Source organism: Schistocerca nitens, chromosome 2, assembly GCF_023898315.1.
Source record: "Schistocerca nitens isolate TAMUIC-IGC-003100 chromosome 2, iqSchNite1.1, whole genome shotgun sequence".
Taxonomy (NCBI): Eukaryota; Metazoa; Arthropoda; class Insecta; order Orthoptera; family Acrididae; genus Schistocerca; species Schistocerca nitens.
The window spans coordinates 431,103,342-431,124,693 of record NC_064615.1 but is presented as its reverse complement, the minus strand read 5'-3'; the positions used below and the strand labels follow the sequence as shown (position 1 = coordinate 431,124,693).

Below are 21,352 nucleotides of genomic sequence, written 5' to 3'. Positions count from 1 at the left end.
AATAAGGGGAGAGGATTAGATGTCATTCTATTTCTAATTCAGTTCATGATATTTCTGTGTTTATGTATTAGATTCTTTTTAGTTGTACAGTACGATCCAAATGTGTTACCTCTGCTATATAATCCTTTGATTATAAAAGCATTGTGATTGAAGAGATGGGTGGAGAATTGTGTCACGTAAGTGTTGTTTAGCCTTTTGTGATGCAGGAGAGGAGTGTGTGGTGTGGCAGACTGTTTCAACTAATGAGTAATGTAAACAAAACGTAATGCAATGTTTTGCACTGAACGATTTTTTGCTTCGACAAAAATAAGGCTTAATACACATGTTGTTGCAGTGGTATGTATACGTCTGCATGGTGTTATTTTGATTACATTTTATTTAATTATGCTCTTTTGTAATCTATATGTTCCTACAGGCTGTAATGACCCTGTGTGCAGGAAATCGACCACAGAATGAGGAGTATATAGAAAGCGGAATGGTGATGTAGACATACTGTAGTGTTGTCAGTAATTAATTATGAGATGAATGGTGGTTATACATAGTAGCAAACTGAAGACTAATATAGTAATGAGTGCTAAAATTCGTGATCTTCGGGTGCAAGAGAAAAGACTGGTCTCGTAAATATTCATAAATCACTACTGGTAACGTAAAGCCTTTAAGAACAAACACATTTTGTTGTTCAAATGGCTCTGAGCGCTATGGGAACCAACATCCGAGGTCACCAGTCCCCTAGAACTTAGAACTACTTAAATCTAACTAATCTACGGACATCACACACATCCATGCCCGAGGCAGGATTAGAACCTGCGACCGTAGCAGTCGTACGGTTCCAGAACCGCTCGGCTACTGCGGCCGGCCACATTTTGTTAAACATGGAGCCATGTCATGCGCTGACGACTTATACTAGACTTTTGACTAACGTCCTTGGAAGCCATTATTTTGTAGGAAATGTTTGTTACTGAATTGCGATTGAGAGTTACTCTCACTTCATCTAGAGACGAAAATTTATCTTACAAGTCTTACATTCTACCATATTGATGTATACTCGCCTTGCAGTATAATTACTTAGTAATTCGTGTCATAGACGTCTGTCATTGGTACTGAAACATCTTTAATTACAGGAAGAAATATCTCTACTCAAGCTTGAGCAAGTCTCCAGCTCTTAGACGCCACTCAGATCCCGTGAGAGCGATCTGTGGATGGCATTCTCGTGCCACGTGCCGGCTGTTGTGACATTCGAAGAATGCGTGATACTTACTCCAATGAATGCAGGTGTAAACTGTGTGCTGGTTTGTGCAAATGTACTGCTTGGCGCACAGAAAGTGATAAGAAGGAGAATGCTGTGTGTGATAATATAATAGAAAAGTATTACATGATTACACTATGCTACAGTGTCTTGAGTTGTCCTGCATGCTACCGATAAACCTAGCATTTGGAGGAGTCAACTACACATTGCCACCGAACGCTAAAGGCTACGCTTACTTCTAGTTTTACCTTTTTGGTGCAAGTAAATATGTTTTATGTTACTAAGAATAGTTGTGGATGAATTTTCGGAAGGTGCTGTGACATTTATGTGTGTGCTTCTAGTAGTGTATGTTTTATGTGTAATGTTATAATTGTGAATGCAGTGTAACATTTGGACTGCAGTTCCTGTGAAATGTTCTATGCTGCAACTTTGTAATTACAATGTGACTACGCAGCATTCCAAAAATGGAGTGGCACTTATCATGTAAATGTGAAATTTTTCACAGTGAAACGATACTGAACTATCTAAGTACAGTCCTCTGAATGTAATTGTATTAGCTTGAACGTTGTTGCTAATAATTAATACTCTTACTGCGCCATTGAAAACTGTTAGTTCAGCTTCAACATATGAATTAAGGGTTCAAACTAAAAGAAGCTAAATAGGCAAATCTATTTGGCAAACTATACCGAAATGTCTGTTATCATTTAGTTTGTTATCCTTCACTTACCTCTCCTTCTGCAGCTACAGGTTGTGTAAACATCAGTCGCCTCTAAATGTTAAGTAGTCACATTACTGTAATAATTATATTAAAGACAAAAATAAATTTCCCTGCGCTTTTTGCGAAGTATTTGTGACAATACGTGTAGCAAACAGCGAAGAATAATTATCATGTGATTCTAGATACAGTACAGTTGTATAACATACCTGTAGTAGTTGCAAAAAGCTACGTAGCAGTATCTCAATAACAGAGGACATTTATTTATGTGTATTACCATCAGTGGCAAGAATACTAGGTTGTCGTCGTTATTTTTCGTTAATCAGTCGCTAATGTTTCAAGATTTTCGTGTTGGTGAAAAGCACTTAAGTCATTAGTGTTAAGCGATCAGTTCTTCTAGATTAATTAGCAACCTGCGGCTAACTTATTCTACGGATAAGTGAATGAAATAATTTTATAGCGCTGTGTCATTCAATACCGTCTTTAACGTTATTACTTTAGTAATATTAGACGGATATCTTTAATACTTGTAAGTATATGTATGAGATTCAAAGTCTCTGATGTTACTCGTAGTATTGCGATTTCACCTATGATGTCGGCGGAAACACATTTCTCAAGTTACGAATTTCTGCACTATAGTGCATAAAATAAGGACTGAATGGACAGAGGGCGTGACGTTTAATATTAAAAATTACGGAAGTGATAAACCAATAATTTGACCCCGCCACCACGTTTCTTTATGGCTTCATACATTAGTGAAGAGTGACAGTTTATTCATGAAATGATAATAAATGCAAAATGTACTAAGTTCAAAGATGGTTCGGTTATATTCATTTGCTGGAGCAATATTACTAATGTGGCGGCAATTAGACAGGGCTATTTTTTTATGGACATGAAAACTGTGGTGTCACCGCCAGACACCACACTTGCTAGGTGGTAGCTTTAAATCGGCCGCGGTCCATTAGTACATGTCGGACCCGCGTGTCGCCCCTGTCAGTGATCGCAGACCGAGCGCCACCACACGGCAGGTCTCGAGAGACTTACTAGCACTCGCCCCAGTTGTACGGACGACTTAGCTAGCGATGCACACTGACGAAGCCTCGCTCATTTGCAGAGCAGATAGTTAGAATAGCCTTCAGCTTAGTCAATGGCTACGACCTAGCAAGGCGCCATTAGCATTACATTGCATGTATCTACAGAGTCTCACTTGTATCGTCAAGAGCGATGTACCGCAAGGATGGATTAAAGTTAAATATTCCAGCAGCTACGTACTTTTCTTTATAGCATTCATTACGTATCCTGTTTCAGACCTCACGCCAGCCTGCGTGTGTTAACGAGTGCATTCGGCCTCCTCAACCAAGTAGTGTGCGTAGTGTTGGCTAACTGCTAATACTACAAAAACCGTAGTAATAAGCAACAAACAGCAGTTGTCAGGTGATACCCATCTTTAGAGTAAATCCCGCTGCTTTAATCATCAGCAAGCGGAAAACCAGTCATGGTAACATTAATCTTGCTATCTTAATACCGGAATGCAGAAAAATATGAAATTTGTAATCATTTACGAAATTCAGAGGTAAATATTACAATGACAACACACAAGAAATCTTTTCGTGTAATCTATTACTCTCGACATATTTCACACGCACGCTAAATAACAATACAATGCGCGTTCTAGACTTCCCATTAGGCCGCTCTTTGAGGGACTGACTCCCTCTTTGGCTAAACCGCAATTCGAAAAATTAGATATGTATGGTTCAAATGGTTCAAATGGCTCTGAGCACTATGGGACTCAACTGATGTGGTTATCAGTCCCCTAGAACTTAGAACTACTTAAACCTAACTAACCTAAGGACATCACACACATCCATGCCCGAGGCAGGATTCGAACCTGCGACCGTAGCAGTCGCACGGTTCCGGACTGCGCGCCTAGAACCGCGAGACCACCGCGGCCGGCTTAGATATGTATACTGTACTGTATATTCTACAAAACTGCCTGCGCAGCACTTTTCGAAGGCCTCTTTCGAAGGCTTTGAAGCCTACCGGCGCGTCGTGTTAGTTAGTTTCATATCCCACGGATCATTTTGCACGATAAAACGTCGTGATTTCGAACGAGTTGGTTCAAATGGCTCTGAGCACTATGGGATTTAACATCTGAGGTCATCAGTCCCCTAGAACTTAGAACTACTTAAACCTAACTAACCTAAGGACATCACACACATCCATGCCCGAGGCAGGATTCGAACTTGGGCCCGTAGTGGTCGCGCGGTTCCAGACTGTAGCGCCTAGAACCGCTCGGACACTCCGGCCGGCCATACGAGTTGGTTCATATTGTAAATTAATTTGTACAATTATTTGTGCTCTAAACATCACCGTATTTTTTTCCCGAAATGAAAAGAAGATGTACAGATTGAGTTAGCAATTCCTACCCACCACCCTTTACACGCTAAAAACATAGAAATTCGTCTACGGAATAGAAGGAGTTCTCTAGGAAAAAATTTTTTCAATTTATTTTCAAATTTTACCTTACTTTCTATTACATATTTTATATCACTGGGTAAGTGGTCAAAATTTTTTGTTGCAGCATTGTGCACCCCTTTCTGTGCTAAAGAGAAAATTTATGTTGAATAATGAATGTCATTTTTTCTTCAAGTATTGTGATTATGTACCTCCTTGTTCCTTTTGAACTGTAATGGATTATTTACAAAAACTTTAATGAGGGAAAAAATATTGTGTGAAGCAGTAGTCAGAATGCCCAACTCCTTAAGCAGATGTCTACAATATGATCGCGGATGAGCACCACATATTATTCGTACTCGACGTTTTTGGGCAACGAAGACCATCTTTCTTGAATATGAGTTATCCCAGAACATTAATACATATGATATTACTCAATAAAAAATAAGCAAAATATGTCAACTTACTGATTTCTCTCTCCCCAAAGTTTACCATGATCCTAAGTGCAAATGTGGCCGAACTAAGTTGATTTAGGAGTTCCAAAATGTGTTTTTTCCTATTTAAACTCTCATCAATATGGACACCTAAGAATTTTGAAGTTTCCACCCTACGTATTGAGTGACTGTAGGAGGATACAAGATGACTTGGACAGGATTTGTGATTGGTGTGAAGAATGGCAGCTAACTCTAAATATAGATAAAAGTAAATGAATGTAGATGAATAGGAAAAAATTATCTCGTAATGTTTGAATACACCATTAGTAGTGTAGCGCTTGACACAGTCACGTCGATTAAATATTTGGGTGTAACATTGCAGAGCGATATGAAGTGGGGCAAGCATGTAATGGCAGTTGTGGGGAAGGCGGATAGTCGTCTTCGGTTCATTGGTAGAATTTTGGGAATATGTGGTTCATCTGTAAAGGAGACGGCTTATAAAACACTAATACGACCTATTCTTGAGTACTGTTCGAGCGTTTGGGATCCCTATCAGGTCGGATTGAGGGAGGACATAGAAGCACTTCAGAGGCGGGCTGCTAGATTTGTTACTGGTAGGTTTGATCATCACGCGAGTGTTACGGAAATGCTTCAGGAACTCGGGTGTGAGTCTCTAGAGGAAAGGAGGCGTTCTTTTCGTGAATCGCTACTGAGGAAATTTAGAGAACCAGCATTTGAGGCTGACTGCAGTACAACTTATATTTCGCGGAAAGACCACGAAGATAAGATAAGAGAGATTAGGACTCGTACAGAGGCATATAGGCTGTCATTTTTCCCTCGTTCTGTTTGGAAGTGGAACAGGGAGGGAAGATGCTAGTTGTGGTACGAGGTACCCTCCGCCACGCACCGTATGGTGGATTGCGGAGTATGTATGTATATGTAGATGTAGAATCCATTCGCATATGAAGCTACAGTTGGGACTTTTAGGAAGCAAAATTTGGTGCTACTTCATCCACTAAAGTAAGTACTTAGCGCCTATAGATGAGAAGAGACACAGACCAGAAAAAAAATAATTCTAATACGAATATGTTGGTGCAAATTTTAGGGTTTAGAAATAATCTGTTCCAGGGCAACCACGGTCGACCGACGCAGCCAATATGGTCCATGTCAGTACGTTATACATACAAACACATCTTACCATAGTCTTAAGTATGTGACCTTAATACCAGCCAATAAATAAAATACAAAATAATAAACGGAAAACTTCCGTCATTTCCATAACCAGTATTTATTTACTGTCAAGCACCGACGAAAAATTCATGTATTGACTTAAATGGATCCAAGATTTTAAATTCCACAATATTTGTCTTGAAAGACTACATTTGCTATTGTACATATTCAGCGAACTTTCTTCTGAACACAGAGCCTTAAGTCTGTAACACACGGCAGTATTGTCAATAGACGCCATATTCTGATTAAATGTGACCGACACAGCAAGACGTTATCTGATGTCCACTATCTCAGTTTAAGGTTAGTATTTTAAAACTCAGAAACTAAGATAATAAAGACGTAATAAGGTGTATTCTTCTCTACACTGAACATTTCATTCTCACAAATATTTCTGTCGCGTTACATAGATCAACGACGTGGTCCACTGCGTTATACGGCAAATGTGCCTGCACAGAGCTACGATCTACCTTGGGACATACGGATCACTCGGGCAGTATTTCACAAACGAAGAGCAGCTTCAGATCGCAGCGAACGTCGCTGTAGCCTTTCACAGACAGAGCCAAGCAGTTCTCTTCTGCGCCACCGTCGTCGTTATTCGGCTGATCCGGCGCCCACAGCTGGAACTCCATGTCACTTAGGTGCCTTCCTGTAAACAGAGCGCAAGATTCATAGTCTGGGTCACGTTTAACATGGTAATATGAATTGTGCACTTTACTGATGAAATTTTATAGCTTCTCGGAGAGTTGAAGTCGATGGAAGGCATAAACCATCATCTGAAATCATGCTAAATGCTTTCTCCGAAAATTATGGTTCAAAATGGTTCAAATGGCTCTTAGCACTATGGGACTTAACATCTATGGTCTTCAGTCCCCTAGAACTTAGAACTACTTAAACCTAACTAACCTAGGGACATCACACAACACCCAGTCATCACGAGGCAGAGAAAATCCCTAACCCCGCTGGGAACCGAACCCGGGAACCCGGGCGCGAGAAGCGAGAACGCTACCGCACGACCACGAGCTGCGGACTCCGAAAATTATTTTGAACAATTAATTCAGGAGCCCACTAGAAGCGTGTATCGTTGCGAAAAGGTGCTTACCCTCTGAGCAATAAATAATCTTGAGCAAATAGGGACCACCATGACTGCCGGCCGTGGTGACCGAGCGGTTCTAGGCGCTACAGCCTGGAACCGCGCGACCGCTACGGTCACAGGTTCGAATCCTGCCTCGGGCATGGATGTGTGTTATGTCCTTAGGTTAGTTAGGTTTCAGTAATTCTACGTTCTAGGGGACTGATGACCTCAGGAGTTAAGTCCCATAGTGCTCAGAGCCATTTGAACCATCATGACGGATATATGGATTAGCCGTGACCACAAGGTCGTTGTATCGATACTGAACACCGTAACATCCAAATCCACCAAAAATAAACGTAAAATGTACGTGTTTTAAAAATTCGATAAAAATTCGCTTGACTCCTTCCTGACTGACAGTATCCACTTCTTCCAAACTACTGTATGTAAGTGTAGGTCAGATACGGTTTACATTCAGGGAAATAGTATTGGCGGCAATTTGGAAATTTTTAACAAGTAATTAGAAGATCTTCCATGGTACACAAAACAGGTCAGAACACTGTTGCAGAAGCAACGAAAAAACGCATGTCAAAGAAGTACACAAAAATCTACTATTGGAAATACCATACTGACCCCGGAATGTAGTACGGACTTCAATGCGAGATGTTTTCAGTAGCTTCCACAACGAAGCACTGTGTCGAAATCTGACATAAAATCAAGAAATTTCGGTCATGTGTAAAGTACACTAAGACACGATCAACAGATTCATTGTGGTGTACTAATGGTAATACTACCGACGACGGGGCCACTAAATTACTAACCCGGTTTTCGGAAATTCTTTCATCATAGAAGACGAACTAGATATTCCAGGAACCTAATGAAGATCAGCAGCGAAGAAGAGTAGCTTAGATGAAGACATCATCGGTGTAGTCAAGCAGCTTAAATCGCTTAACAAAGGTAACTCTCCTGGCCCAGATCCTATACCAACTAAGCCTCATTATAAGGGTATGCTGACACAACTTATCCAAAGTTAGCTATTATTTACTCGTACAGCCCCTCGCTCGACGAAAGATCCGTACCTGAAGTCAGGAAAGTTGCACAGATGACACCAATACCCAAGTAGGAGTAATCCGATGAATTACAGATCAATATCTCAGACGTTGATTTGCAGTAAGATTTTCGAACATATACTGTATACAAACATATGAATTATCTGCAAGAAAACGATCAATTGACATATAGCACGTACGGATTCAGAAAGAAACAGTAACGTGAAACGCAACTAGCTCTTTATTCACACGAAGTAATAAGTGTTATCAACATGGGATCTCAAGCAGATTCCTTATTTTTGGATCTCCAGAAGGCTTTTGATGCTGTTCCTCACAAGAGGCTTGTAAGCAAATTGCGTTCGTATGGAGTGTAGCGTCAGCTGTGTGACTGCATTCGTGATTTCCTGCCAGGGAGGTCAGAGTTCGAAGTAATTGACGGGAAGTCAGCAAGTGAAACAGAAGTGCTTCCTGCCGCCGTTGGATAAGCAGCTGCCAGCAGCAAGTCGTATTCTCTTAGCTCACTTATTTTTTACATAGTTTAATTCTTAATTTATTTGCTTTTTTTTGGGTTCTTGCAGTGTTTAATTCGCAAAATTCGGGCGTATTTTAGTATTTGAGAGTTGTAGCATCGCGTTTTAGTAATTGAATAGTGTAAAATCGCGTAGTCTCCCTCTGTCGCTGAGGAGTGCGTCAGTAGTGCGCAAGTCGCAGCATTACTGCATTTACTAGGCAATCTTGTATCTTAATAACCGTTTAAATTTTGTGTAAATTTGTTTGTGCTCTCTGTACATTAGTTCAGACGTTCTTTGCACAACAGTATTTAGCATGGATAGGGACTGCGTCTGCTGTGTTCGGATGCGGACTGAGTTGGCATCCCCTTGCTACCAGCTTCAAGCAGTGCTGGCTTTGGTCACACAGCTTGAGGCTGTTTTAAATGGGCATCACTGTGGGGGTCCGGACGGGGGTTTGTTGGGGACGGCCAGTTCGTCCCACACATCCCCCGATTGGACTTCGGCTGTGGCTGCCCGGGATACTGACACATTGAGGCTGACCCCTCACCCGTGGTATAGTGGGAGGTCGTCTCGAGGTGTGGCAGGGGGCGAAAGACATTCCAGAGGGCTGTACGGAAGGCCTCTCCAGTTTGTCTGACGAACCGGTTTCAGGCTCTGTCTCCGGCTGGCACTGATCTTCGGCCGGACATGGCTGCTTGTCCTGTTCCAGAGGTTGCCCTTCAGTCTGCAAGATCCGGGCGGTCGCAGAGGGTGGGCTTACTGGTAGTTGAGAGCTCCAACGTCAGGTGCGTAATGGGGCCCCTTAGGGACGTGGCTGCAAGGGAGGGGAAGAAAACCGATGTGCACTCCGTGTGCATACCGGGGAGAGTCATTCCAGGTGTGGAAAGGGTCCTTCCGCATGCCATGAAGGGTACAGGGTGCACCCATCTGCAGGTGATCGCTCATGTCGGCACCAGTGATGTGTGTCGCTATGGATCGGAGGAAATCCTCTCTGGCTTCCGGCGGCTATCTGATTTGGTGAAGACTGTCAGTCTCGCTAGCGGGATGAAAGCAGAGCTCACCATCTGCAGCATCGACGACAGGACTAACTGCGGACCTTTGGTATAGAGCCGAGTGGAGGGTCTGAATCAGAGGCTGAGACGGTTGTGCGACCGTGTGGGTTGCAGATTCCTCGACTTGCGCCATAGTGTGGTGGGATTTCGGGTTCCGCTGGATAGGACAGGAGTCCACTATATCCAACAAGCGGCTACACGGGTAGTAGGGGTTGTGTGGCGTGGACTGGGCGGTTATTTTAGGTTAGATGGCCTCGGGAAAGTACAGAAAGGGCAACAGCCTCAAAGGGTGCGGGGCAAAGTCAGGACATGCGGGGACCAAGCAGCAATCGGAATTGTAATTGTAAACTGTCGAAGCTGCGTTGGTAAAGTACCGGAACTTCAAGCGCTGATAGAAAGCATCGAAGCTGAAATCGTTATAGGTACGGAAAGCTGGCTGAAGCTAAAGATAAATACTGCCGAAATTTTTACAAAGGCACAGACGGTGTTTAGAAAGGATAGATTGCATGCAACCGGTTCAAAATGGTTCAAATGGCTCTGAGCACTATGGAACTTAACATCTGTGGTCATCAGTCCCCTAGAACTCAGAACTACTTAAACCTAACTAACCTAAGAACATCACACATATCCATTCCCGAGGCAGGATTCGAACCTGCGACCGTAGCAGTCGCACGTTTCCGGACTGAGCGCCTAGAACCGCTAGACCGCCGCGGCCGGCCATGCAACCGGTGGTGGCGTGTTTGTCGGTGTTAGTAGTAGTTTATCCTGTAGTGAAAAAGAAATGGATAGTTCCTGTGAATTATTATGGGTGGAGGTTACACTCAACAACCGAGCTAGGTTAATAATTGGCTCCTTTTACCGACCTCCCGACTCAGCAGTATTAGTGGCAGAACAACTGAGAGAAAATCTGGAATACATTTCACATAAATTTCCTCAGCATGTTCTAGTCTTAGGTGGAGATTTCAAATTGCCAAATATAGACTGGGACACACAGATATTTAGGACGGGTGGTAGGGACAGAGCATCGAGTGACATTATACTGAGTGCACTATCCGAAAATTACCTCGAGCAATTAAACAGGGAACCGACTCGTGGAGACAACATCTTGGACCTACTGATAACAAACAGACCCGAACTTTTCGACTCTGTAAGCGCAGAACAGGGAATCAGTGATCATAAGGCCGTTGTAGCATGCATGAATATGGAAGTAAATGGGATTATAAAAGAAGGGAGGAAGGTTTATCTATTTAGCAAGAGTAATATGAGGCAGATGTCAGACTACCTAACAGATCAAAACGAAAATTTCTGTTCCAACACTGACAATGTTGAGTGTTTATCGAAAAAGTTCAAGGCAATCGTGAAATGCGTTTTAGACAGGTAGGTGCCGAGTAAAACTGTGAGGGACGGGAAAAACCCACCGTGGTTCAACAACAAAGTTAGGAAACTACTGCGAAAGCAAAGAGAGCTTCATTGCAAATTTAAACGCAGACAAAACCTCTCAGACAAACAGAAGCTAAAGGATGTCAAAGTTAGCGTAAGGAGGGCTATGCGTGATGCATTCAGTGAATTCGAAAGTAAAATTCTATGTACCGACTTGACAGAAAATCCTAGGAAGTTCTGGTCTTACGTTAAATCAGTAAGTGGATCGAAACAGCAAATCCAGACACTCTGGGATGATGATGGCATTTTTCCAGAGCTGTTTCACAGAGGAAGACCGCACTGCAGTTCCTTCTCTGAATCAACGCACGAACGAAAAAATGGCTGACGTCGAAATAAGTGTCCAAGGAATAGAAAAGCAACTGAAATCACTCAATAGTGGAAAGTCCACTGGACCTGACGGGATACCAATTCGATTCTACACAGAGTACGCGAAAGAACTTGCCCCCCTTCTAACAGCCGTGTACTGCAAGTCTCTAGAGTAACGGAAGGTTCCAAACGATTGGAAAAGAGCACAGGTAATCCCAGTTTTCAAGAAGGGTCGTCGAGCAGATGCGCAAAACTATAGGCGAATATCTGTGACATCGATGTGTTGTAGAATTTAAGAACATGTTTTTTGCTCGCGTATCATGTTATTTCTGGAAACTCAGAATATACTCTGTAGGAATCAACATGGATTCCGGGAACTGCGATCGTGTGAGACCCAACTCGCTTTATTTGTTCATGAGACCCAGAAAATATTACATACAGGCTCCCAGGTAGATGCTATTTTCCTTGACTTCCGGAAGGCGTTCGATACAGTTCCGCACTATCGCCTGATAAAAATATTAGACCCTACGAAATATCAGACCAGCTGTGTGGCTGGATTGAAGAGTTTTTAGCAAACAGAACACAGCATGTTGTTCTCAATGGAAAGACGTCTACATGCGTTAAATTAACCTCTGGCGTGCCACAGGGGAGTGTTATGGGACCATTTCTTTTCACAATATATATAAATGACTAGTAAATAGTGTCAGAAGTTCCATGCGCCTTTTCGAGGATGATGCTGTAGTATACAGAGAAGTTGCAGCATTACAAAATTGCAGCAAAATGCAGGAAGATCAGCAGCGGATTGGCGCTTGGTGCAGGGAGTGGCAACTTACCCTTAACATAGACAAATGTAATGTATTGCGAATACATAGAAAGAAGGATTCTTTATTGTATGATTATATGATAGCGGAACAAACAGTGTTACCAGTTACTTCTGTAAAATATCTGGGAGTATGCGTGCGGAACGATTTGAAGTGGAATGATCATATAAAATTAATTGTTGGTAAGGTGGGTGCCAGGTTGAGATTCATTGGGAGAGTCCTTAGAAAATGTAGTCCATCAACAAATGTGGTGGCTTACAAAACACTCGTTCAACCTATAGTTGAGTATTGTTCATCAGTGTGAGATCCGTACCACGTCGGGTTGACGGAGGTTTAGCAAACTCAAATGGCAGACTCTGCAAGAAAGGCGCTCTGCATCGCGGTGTAGCTTGCTGTCCAGGTTTCGAGAGGGTACGTTTCTGAATGAGGTATCGAATATATTGCTTCCGCCTACTTATACCTCCAGAGGAGATCACGAATGTAAAATTAGAGAGATTCGAGCGCGCACGGAGGCTTTCCGGCAGTCGTTCTTCCCGCGAACCATACGCGACTGAAACAGGAAAGGGAGGTAATGACAGTGGTACGTAAAGTGCCCTCCGCCACACGCCGTTGGGTGGCTTGCGGAGTATAAATGTAGATGTAGAAGTGACGTCTAGCGTTCTTCGAGGAAGTGTTAGAGGCTCTGCTGTTCCTAATCTAACGATTTAAGAGACTATCTGAACACTCTTATATTGTGTGCGGCTGATACTGACGTTTAGTTTCTAGTAAAGTCATTAGAATTGAAAAGAACAGACTGGAAATGTTGTGGGGAAGGCGAATCAAGCCTGCGTTTTATTGGCAAAACACTTGGAAAATGCAACAGACCTACTAAAGAGACTGTCTACACTAAACTTGTCTGTCCTCTCACAGGAGAGCTTCTGTAATGTTTGGAAGGTAGGAGGCGAGGTACTGGTAGAAGTAAGGCTGTGAGGACGCGGCGTGAGTCGTGCTTGGGTAGCTCAGATGGTAGACCACTGTCTCGCGAAAGGCAAACGTCCCGAGTTCGAGTCTCAGTCTGGCACACAGTTTTATTCTCCACGGAAGTTTCACAATTAGTATATCTTACACCACACAAGAATCTCTGATTGTGAAAGGTTAAAAATATTCTTTCCTGATTGTTCCCCAAGTTGTTCACTGTTTGTTTCTACATCTACATTTAAATCTACATCATACTCCGCAAGCCACCTAATGGTGTGTGGTGGAGGGTACTTTCGGTATCACTATCAGATCCCTCCAACCCTGTTCCACACGCGAATAGTGCGTGGGAAGAACGATTGTCAGCAAGCCTCTGTATTGGCTCTAATTTCTCGAATTTTCTCCTCGTAGTCAATACGCGAGATGTATGTGGGGGGAAGTAATATGTTGCGTGACTCTCCTGAAAAGTGCTGTCCCGAAATTTCAATAGTAAATCTCTCTGTGATGCACAACGTCCAACATCTCTCTTGTAACGTCTGCCAGTGGAGTTCGTTTAGCATCTCCGTAACGCTCTCTCGCCAGCTAAACGATCCCGCGACAAAACGCGCCGCTCGTCGTTGGATCTTCTCTATCAGTCCCACCTGACAGAGATCCCAGATAGATGAACAATATTCAAGAATCGGGCGAACAAGCGCCTTATAAGCCACTTCTTTCGTGGATGAGTTACACTTCCTTAAGATTCTTCCAATGAATCTGAGTCTACTTTTCCCACTATCTGTTTTATATGGTCATTCCACTTAAGGTCGCTCTGTATAGTTACGCATAGACATTTCACAGCAGACGCTATCTCCAGCTGTTTGTCATCAGTAGTGTAGCTGTACAGAATGGATTTCTTTTCCTATGTATGAGCAATACGTTACATTTATTTAAGTTCAGGGTCAACTGCCAGAGTCTGCACCATACATTAGTTCTCCGCAGATTGTTCTGCAAATTCTTACAATCTTCTGGCGTTGCTACTTTGTTAAAAACGCTTTCTACTCGATTTACATATATTGTGAACAGCAACGGTCCTATCACACTTCCCTGTGGTCCTCTGGATATTACCTTCACATCTGTAGATTTAGTTCCGTTAAGAGCGACGTATTGAGTTCTGTCTGCAAGAAAATCTTGAATCCTATCGCAGGTCTGTTCCGATACTCCGTAAGCTCGTATTTTTTTCATCAAACGGCAATGCGGGACGGTGTCAAATGCCTTACTGAAATCAAGGAACACGGCATCAGCCTGAGCGCTGAGGATTTCATGGAGGCACAGAGCCAGCTGAGTTTCGCAGGATCTCTGTTAGCGGAGTCAGTGTTGATTTTTATAGAGGAGCTGGTCACTTTCCAAGTACGTCATAATTATTGAACATAAAACATGTTTCATAATTCTTCATCAGATTGACGTCAACGATACAGGTCTGTAATTGTGTGGATCGGTCTTATGGCGTTTCTTGAAAACGGGAATGACCTGCGCTTTTTTCCAGTCAGGCAACTTCCGTTGCTCAAGCGTTCTACGATATATTACTGCTAGAAGGAGAGCAAGTTCTTTTGCATAATCTTATTGGTATCTCATCTGGTCCTGAAGCCTTTCCACTACTAAGCGATTGTAGCTGCTCTTCAATTCCGCCATCGGTTATATCAATATCTGCCAGTTCGACGTTCGCACGACGATTGAAAGGAGGGACAGTGTTACGATCTTCCGCAGTGAAACAACTTTGGAAGACCGAATTCAGTATTTCGGCCTTCTATCTGTTATCTTCCGTTTCGGTGCCGGTGTGGTCACTGACAGAATGAATAGATGATTTTGACTTCTTACTGATTTTACATACGAACAAATTCTATTACGGTTTTTACTTAAGTCAGTTGACAATGTCTTACTTTCAAAATCGTTAAACGCTTCTCTCATTGCTCTCATTCCGCTCATTTTCGCTTCTTTCAGCTTTTGTTTGTCAGCTAGGTTTTTACTTCTCTTGAATCTGAGACTAAGTTTGTTTACGTAGCGCTTTTCCGCCATGGCTATTAAACCATCGTGGATCTTTCCCATACCTTAAAACGTTACTCGGAGTATACTTGTCTAGGGCATTTTGAACGATGCCTTTGAATTTTTTCCATTTGTTCTCCACATATTCGTCCTCATCACCGAATATTTTATGCTGACTGCTGAGATGTTCTGAAATTTGTATCCTGTCATCCTTGCTGAGCAAATATATCTTCCTACCTTTCGTAACATTTCTTGTAGGACCCGTCGTCATAGATGCTATCACAGCCTTATTATCACTGATACCTTCCTCCACGTTAACCGATTCGATAAGTGCAGGTCTGTTTGTTGCCATGAGGTCTAAGACGTTAAACTCACGAGTTGGTTCTCTAAGTATCTGCTCAAGGTAATTATCGGACAAGACATCCAGAACAATGTCACATGATTCCTTGTCTCTGGCACCAGTTTTGATGGCATAACATTCCCAATCTGTACCTGGCAGGCTGAAGTCACCCTCTATTACAACGGCATGATCAGGAAAATTACAAATGATATTCTGCAATTTCTGTCTGAAGCGCTCACAACTACAGGTCCTAACCCAAGTGGTCTATAAAAGCATCCGATCACCAATTTTGACCGTTCTTTGATACTCAATTTCATCCAGATTAATTCACATACGGAATTCGTGATAACATCACTAGATTTTTATCGATTTTTTACTGCAATAAACACACCGCCACTATTTGGTGACTAACCTATCCAGTGTGAACTCAGGATTTCGTTGTCATTGACTTCTAGTTTCAACCAGCTTTCTGTTCCCAATACTACCTGTGCATTACACGCGATACTAATTCTGGGACCTTTCCTTGGATGCTCCTGCAGTTTACGAAAATCATATTAATCTTTTCTATCTCTGATTTGCGACGACCAAGATTCTCTGAGGTAGATGTCGCTGATTTCACAGGTAAATCGTGTTTGCTTCCAATGGCGGGGTCCTCTAACCTAAAAAAGCCCCATGTGCACGTCACACGTACTCCGCTACTCCAGTAGCCGCTTCCTGTGTGTACTGCACGCCTGACCTATTAAGGGGAACCCGATAGCGGAGGTCGAGAAATTCGCATCCGATAGCGTCTCAGAGCCGTCTGAGGCTCCGGTTTAGACCTTCCACTCTGCTCCAAACCAGAGGACCGCGATCAACCCGGGGTACGGGATGCTACAAATAGACAACTTAGCCTACACCCCACGTGCGTTGCTAGTGGACTCCACCATGTCAGCTAGCCGCCGAAAGAAGCCGAGGATGGTCTCCGAACCCAAGCGGCAGACGTTATTAGTGCCGGAATTTGCCACTACATGCAACCGGTTGCACCCAGTGCCCTCGATAGCTTCCGACAGGGCCTCCTCCATATGACGGATGAGACCTCCTGGCAAACATACCGAACGCACACTGGAATTCTTTCTCGCCTTGCCCGCTATCTCCCTGCAGGGCTCCATCACCCGCCTAACATTGGACCTCCCAATGACTAGCATACCCACCCTCTGTACTTGTCTGGACTGGGCAGGAAAATCGACCGCTGACCCAACAGGAGAGGCAACCCGTCCTGGCTCAAAGTTAACATCAATTCTGGGAAGCAGCTCTTACCTGTTGCTAAGACTCAGGGAACCAGCCGCACAGCCTGCTTCGTCTTCCGCCTTCCGCCCAGTGACACGCGAGCCCACCACTGTCTGCCACCCACTCTGTAGTGAGGACGGACTGGTCAGAGGTTGCGTGTAGGAAGCCGCAGTGACGTCTGGGCCACCTGGGGATTCCAGTGACACCAAAGGCGTCGTTGTAGGTCTCGTCACTGTCGCCCCGACGTCACCGCAACTTCGAGCATTAGCTAGAAGCTTGTCGACGGTAGCCAACGCAGTTTCCAGCTGTTTACGGACAGCAGCCAACTCTCCTTGTGTCCGCTGACAACAAGCACAGTCCCTAGCCATATCGTACTGTGTATAAAATAGATACAAGGTCTCAAATGGCGCTACTTAGTTTGAAAATATACGAAATTTTAGTGTGCAAATTTCTCACTGATCTCTGAGGCCGCAAGCTGTTCAACAGAAATAAATTTCTCTACGCGGTAAGTTTACACTAGGAAGTCGTCCTTCACAAAGATATTCACAAGACTTACGCAAAAACAAAAACTACGATTAATTTTCTAATCACTAATCTACACAGTACATTACACATGTACAGTTCATTTCTTTTCAGAAGCACGTTAACAGAAAACAAAGACTAATTTAATTTACAGTATACCACACAAGTGCTGCTGCTGCTCCGCTCAGCTTCTCATCTTATTTTAACGAGTTTATTCGCCAAATACAAAATACAACAGGAACATACATTTCACCTTATTTAAAAGCAGAACTAAAGTCTGATCAGAAGTATCCGGGAAACCCCAGAAACATACGTTTTTCATATTAGGTGCATTGTGCTGCCACCTACTGCCAGGTAATCCATTTCAGCGACGTCATTAGTCATTAGACATAGTAAGACATCAGAATGGGACGCTCCGCGGAACTCACGGACTTCGAAAGTGGTCAGGTGATTGGGTGTCACTTGTTTCATACGTCTGTATCCGAGATTTCCACACTCCTAAACATCCCTAGGTCCACTGTTTTCGATGTGATAGTGAAGTGGAAACGTGAAGGGACACCTACAGCACTAAAGCGTACAGTCCGACTTCGTCCGTTGACTGATAGAGACCGTCGAAGTTGAAGGGAGTCGTAACGAAGAATAGACAGACATCTATCCAGACCATCACACAGGAATTCCTAACTGCATCAGGATCCACTGCAAGTACTATGACAGTTAGGCGAGAGGTGAGAAAACTTGGATTTCATGGTCGATCGGCTGCTCATAAGCCACGCATCAGGCCGGTAAATGCCAAACGACGCCTCGCTTGGTGTAAAGGGCGTAAATATTGGACGATTGAACAATGGAAAACCGTTGTGTGGAGTGACGAATCAAAGTACACAGTGTGGCGATCCGATGTCAGGATGTGGGTATGGTGAATTCCCGTTGAACGTCATCTGCCAACGTGTGTAGTGCTAACAGTAAAATTCGGAGGTGGTTGTGTTAGGGTGTGGTCGTGGTTTTCATGGAGGGGGCTTGCATCTCTTGTTGTTTTGCGTGACACAATCACAGCACAGACCTACATTGATGTTTTAAGCACGTTCTAGCTTCCCACTGTTGAAGAGCAATTCGGGAATGCCGATTGCATCTTTCAACAGGATCGAGCATCTATTCATAATGCACGGCTTGTGGTGGTGTGGTTACACGACAATAACATCCCTGTAATGGACTGGGCTGCACATAATCCTGGCCTGAATCCTACAGAACACCTCTGGGATGTTTCGGAACGCCGACATCGTGCCAAGCCTCACCGACCGACATCGATACCTCTCTTCAGTGCAGCACTCCGTGAAGAATTGGCTGCCATTCCCAAAGATACCTCCAGCACCTGATTGAACGCACGCCTGTGAGAGCGGAAGCTATCATCAAGGTTAAGGGTGGGCCAACACCATAGTGAATCCCAGCACTACCGATGGAAGGAGGCACGAACTTGTAAGTAATTTTCAGCCAGGTGTCCGGATACTTTTGGTCACATGGTGTATTAAGGCGATCTGCACATAAAGATGGATCCATAGGGTCCGAAATGCAACGTGTAATTAAATAAAATGCAAAAGTAAATTATGTTAAAGGTTTTTTTTATTCTTACTTCCTATGCACTGAGTAAGTCACGTTTCACAGCTGCAAAAAAACGATAGTTTTTTACAAAAAACATCACATATGCGTTTCACAACTGACTAAACCAGAGGTTGTACAGAGTTTCAGGGACAGCATAAGGGAACAGTCGACAGGAATGGGGGAAAGAAATACAGTTGAAGAAGAATGGGTAGCTTTGAGGGATGAAGTAGTGAAGGCAGCAGATGATCAAGTAGGTAAAAAGACGAGGGCTAGTAGAAATCCTTCGGTAACAGTAGAAATATTGAATTTAATTGATGAAAGGAGAAAATATAAAAATGCAGTAAATGAAGCAGGCAAAAAGGAATACAAAAGTCTCAAAAATGAGATCGACAGGGAGTGCAGAATGGCAAAGTAGGGATGGCTAGAGGACAAATGTAAGGATGTAGAGGCTTATCTCACTAGGGGTAAGATAGATACTGCCTACAGGAAAATTAAAGAGACCTTTGGAGAAAAGAGAACCACTTGCATGAATATCAAGAGCTGAGATGGAAACCCAGTTCTAAGCAAAGAAGGGAAAGCAGAAAGGTGGAAGGAGTATATAGAGGGTCTATACAAGGGCGATGAACTTGAGGAAAATATTATGGAAATGAAAAAGGATGTAGATGAAGATGAAATGGGAGATATGATACTGCGTGAAGAGTTTGACAGAGCACTGAATGACCTGAGTCCAAACTAGGCCCCGGGAGTAGATTAGAACTACTGACAGCCTTGGGAGAGCCAGTCCTGACAAAACTCTACCATCTGGTGAGCAAGATGTGTGAGACAGGCGAAATACCCTCAGACTTCAAGAAGAATATAATAACTCCAATCCCAAAGAAAGCAGGGGTTGACAGATGTGATCAGTTTAATAAGTAGCAGCTGAAAAATACTAAGCGAGTTCTTTACAGGCGAATGGAAAAACTGGTAGAAGCCGACCTTGGGGAAGATCAGTTTGGATTCCGCAGAAATATTGGAACACGTGAGGCAATACCGACCTTAAGACCCACCTTAGAAGAAAGATGACGGAACGGCAAACCTACGTTCCTAGCATTTGTAGACTTAGAGAAAGCTTTTGACAATGTTGACTAGAACACTCTCTTTCAAATTCTGAAGGTGGCAGGGGTCAAATACAGGGAGCGAAAGGGTATTTACAATTTGTACAGAAACCAGTTGGCAGGTAAAAGAGTAGAGGGACATGAAAGGGAAGCAGTGGTTGGGAAGGGAGCGAGACAGGGTTGTAGCCTCTCCCCGATGCTATTCAATCTGTATATTGAGCAAGCAGTGAAGGAAACAATAGAAAAATTTTGGAGTAGGTATTAAAATCCATAGAGAAGAAATAAAAACTTTGAGGTTCGCCGATAACATTGTAATTCTCTCAGAGACAGCAAAGGACTCGGAAGAGCAGTTGAACGGAATGGATAGTGTCTTGAAAGGAGGATATAAGATGAACATCAACAAAAGCAAAACGAGGATAAAGGAATGTAGTCGAATTAAGTCGGGTAGTAAAGAAGTTTTGCTATTTAAGGAGATAAGTAACTGATGATGGTCGAAGTAGAGAGGATATAAAATGTAGACTGGCAATGGCAAGGAAAGCGTTTCTGAAGAAGAGATATTTGTTAACATCGAGTATAGATTTAAGTGTCAGGAAGTCGTTTGTGAAAGTATTTGTGTGGAGTGTAGCCATGTATGGAAGTGAAACATGGACGATAACTAGTTTGGACAAGAAGAGAATAGAAGCTTTCGAAATGTGGTGCTACAGAAGAATGCTGAAGATTAGGTGGGTAGATCGCATAACTAACGAGGAGGTATTGGAGAGGATTGGGGAGAGGAGAAGTTTGTGGCACAACCTGACTAGAAGAAGGGATCGGTTGGTAGGACATGTTCTGAGGCATCAAGGGATCACCAATTTAGTATTGGAGGGCAGCGTGGAGGTTGAAAATTGTAGAGGGGGACCAAGACATGAATACACAATGCAGATTCAGAGGGATGTAGGTTGCAGTAGGTACTGGGAGATGAAGCAGCTTGCACAGGATAGAGTAGCATGGAGAGCTGCATCAAATCAGTCTCAGGACTAAAGACCACAACAACAACAACATGCGTTTCACGCCACATCCCGCTTTATTCTTAACGGTCATCTTTAGGCGACATCGAAAATTGACCGACGGTAAGTAGAAGCGTGCAGCCGTCCAATTCAAAAACGTCTAATAGCCAGAGATGACGCTAAAAGGCACATCTTGGACCACGACTAACATGCTAAGTCCCTTCACCGACCACCTGTTACAAGCATAGGC

General features: G+C 43.3%; 1 protein-coding gene across 2 annotated transcripts in view; it reads right to left on the bottom strand.

Annotated features, from left to right (window-relative positions):
- Positions 1-6,411: 6,411 nt before the first annotated feature.
- The window catches only part of LOC126234434 (uncharacterized), an 86,793-nt gene continuing 71,852 nt past the window's right edge, over positions 6,412-21,352 (bottom strand). For both annotated transcript variants that reach the window (XM_049943130.1, XM_049943129.1), the window contains exon 6: positions 6,412-6,725. In XM_049943130.1, the coding sequence (XP_049799087.1) occupies positions 6,562-6,725 (164 nt within the window). In that variant the 3' untranslated portion in view covers positions 6,412-6,561. The remainder of the gene's footprint in view (positions 6,726-21,352) is intronic.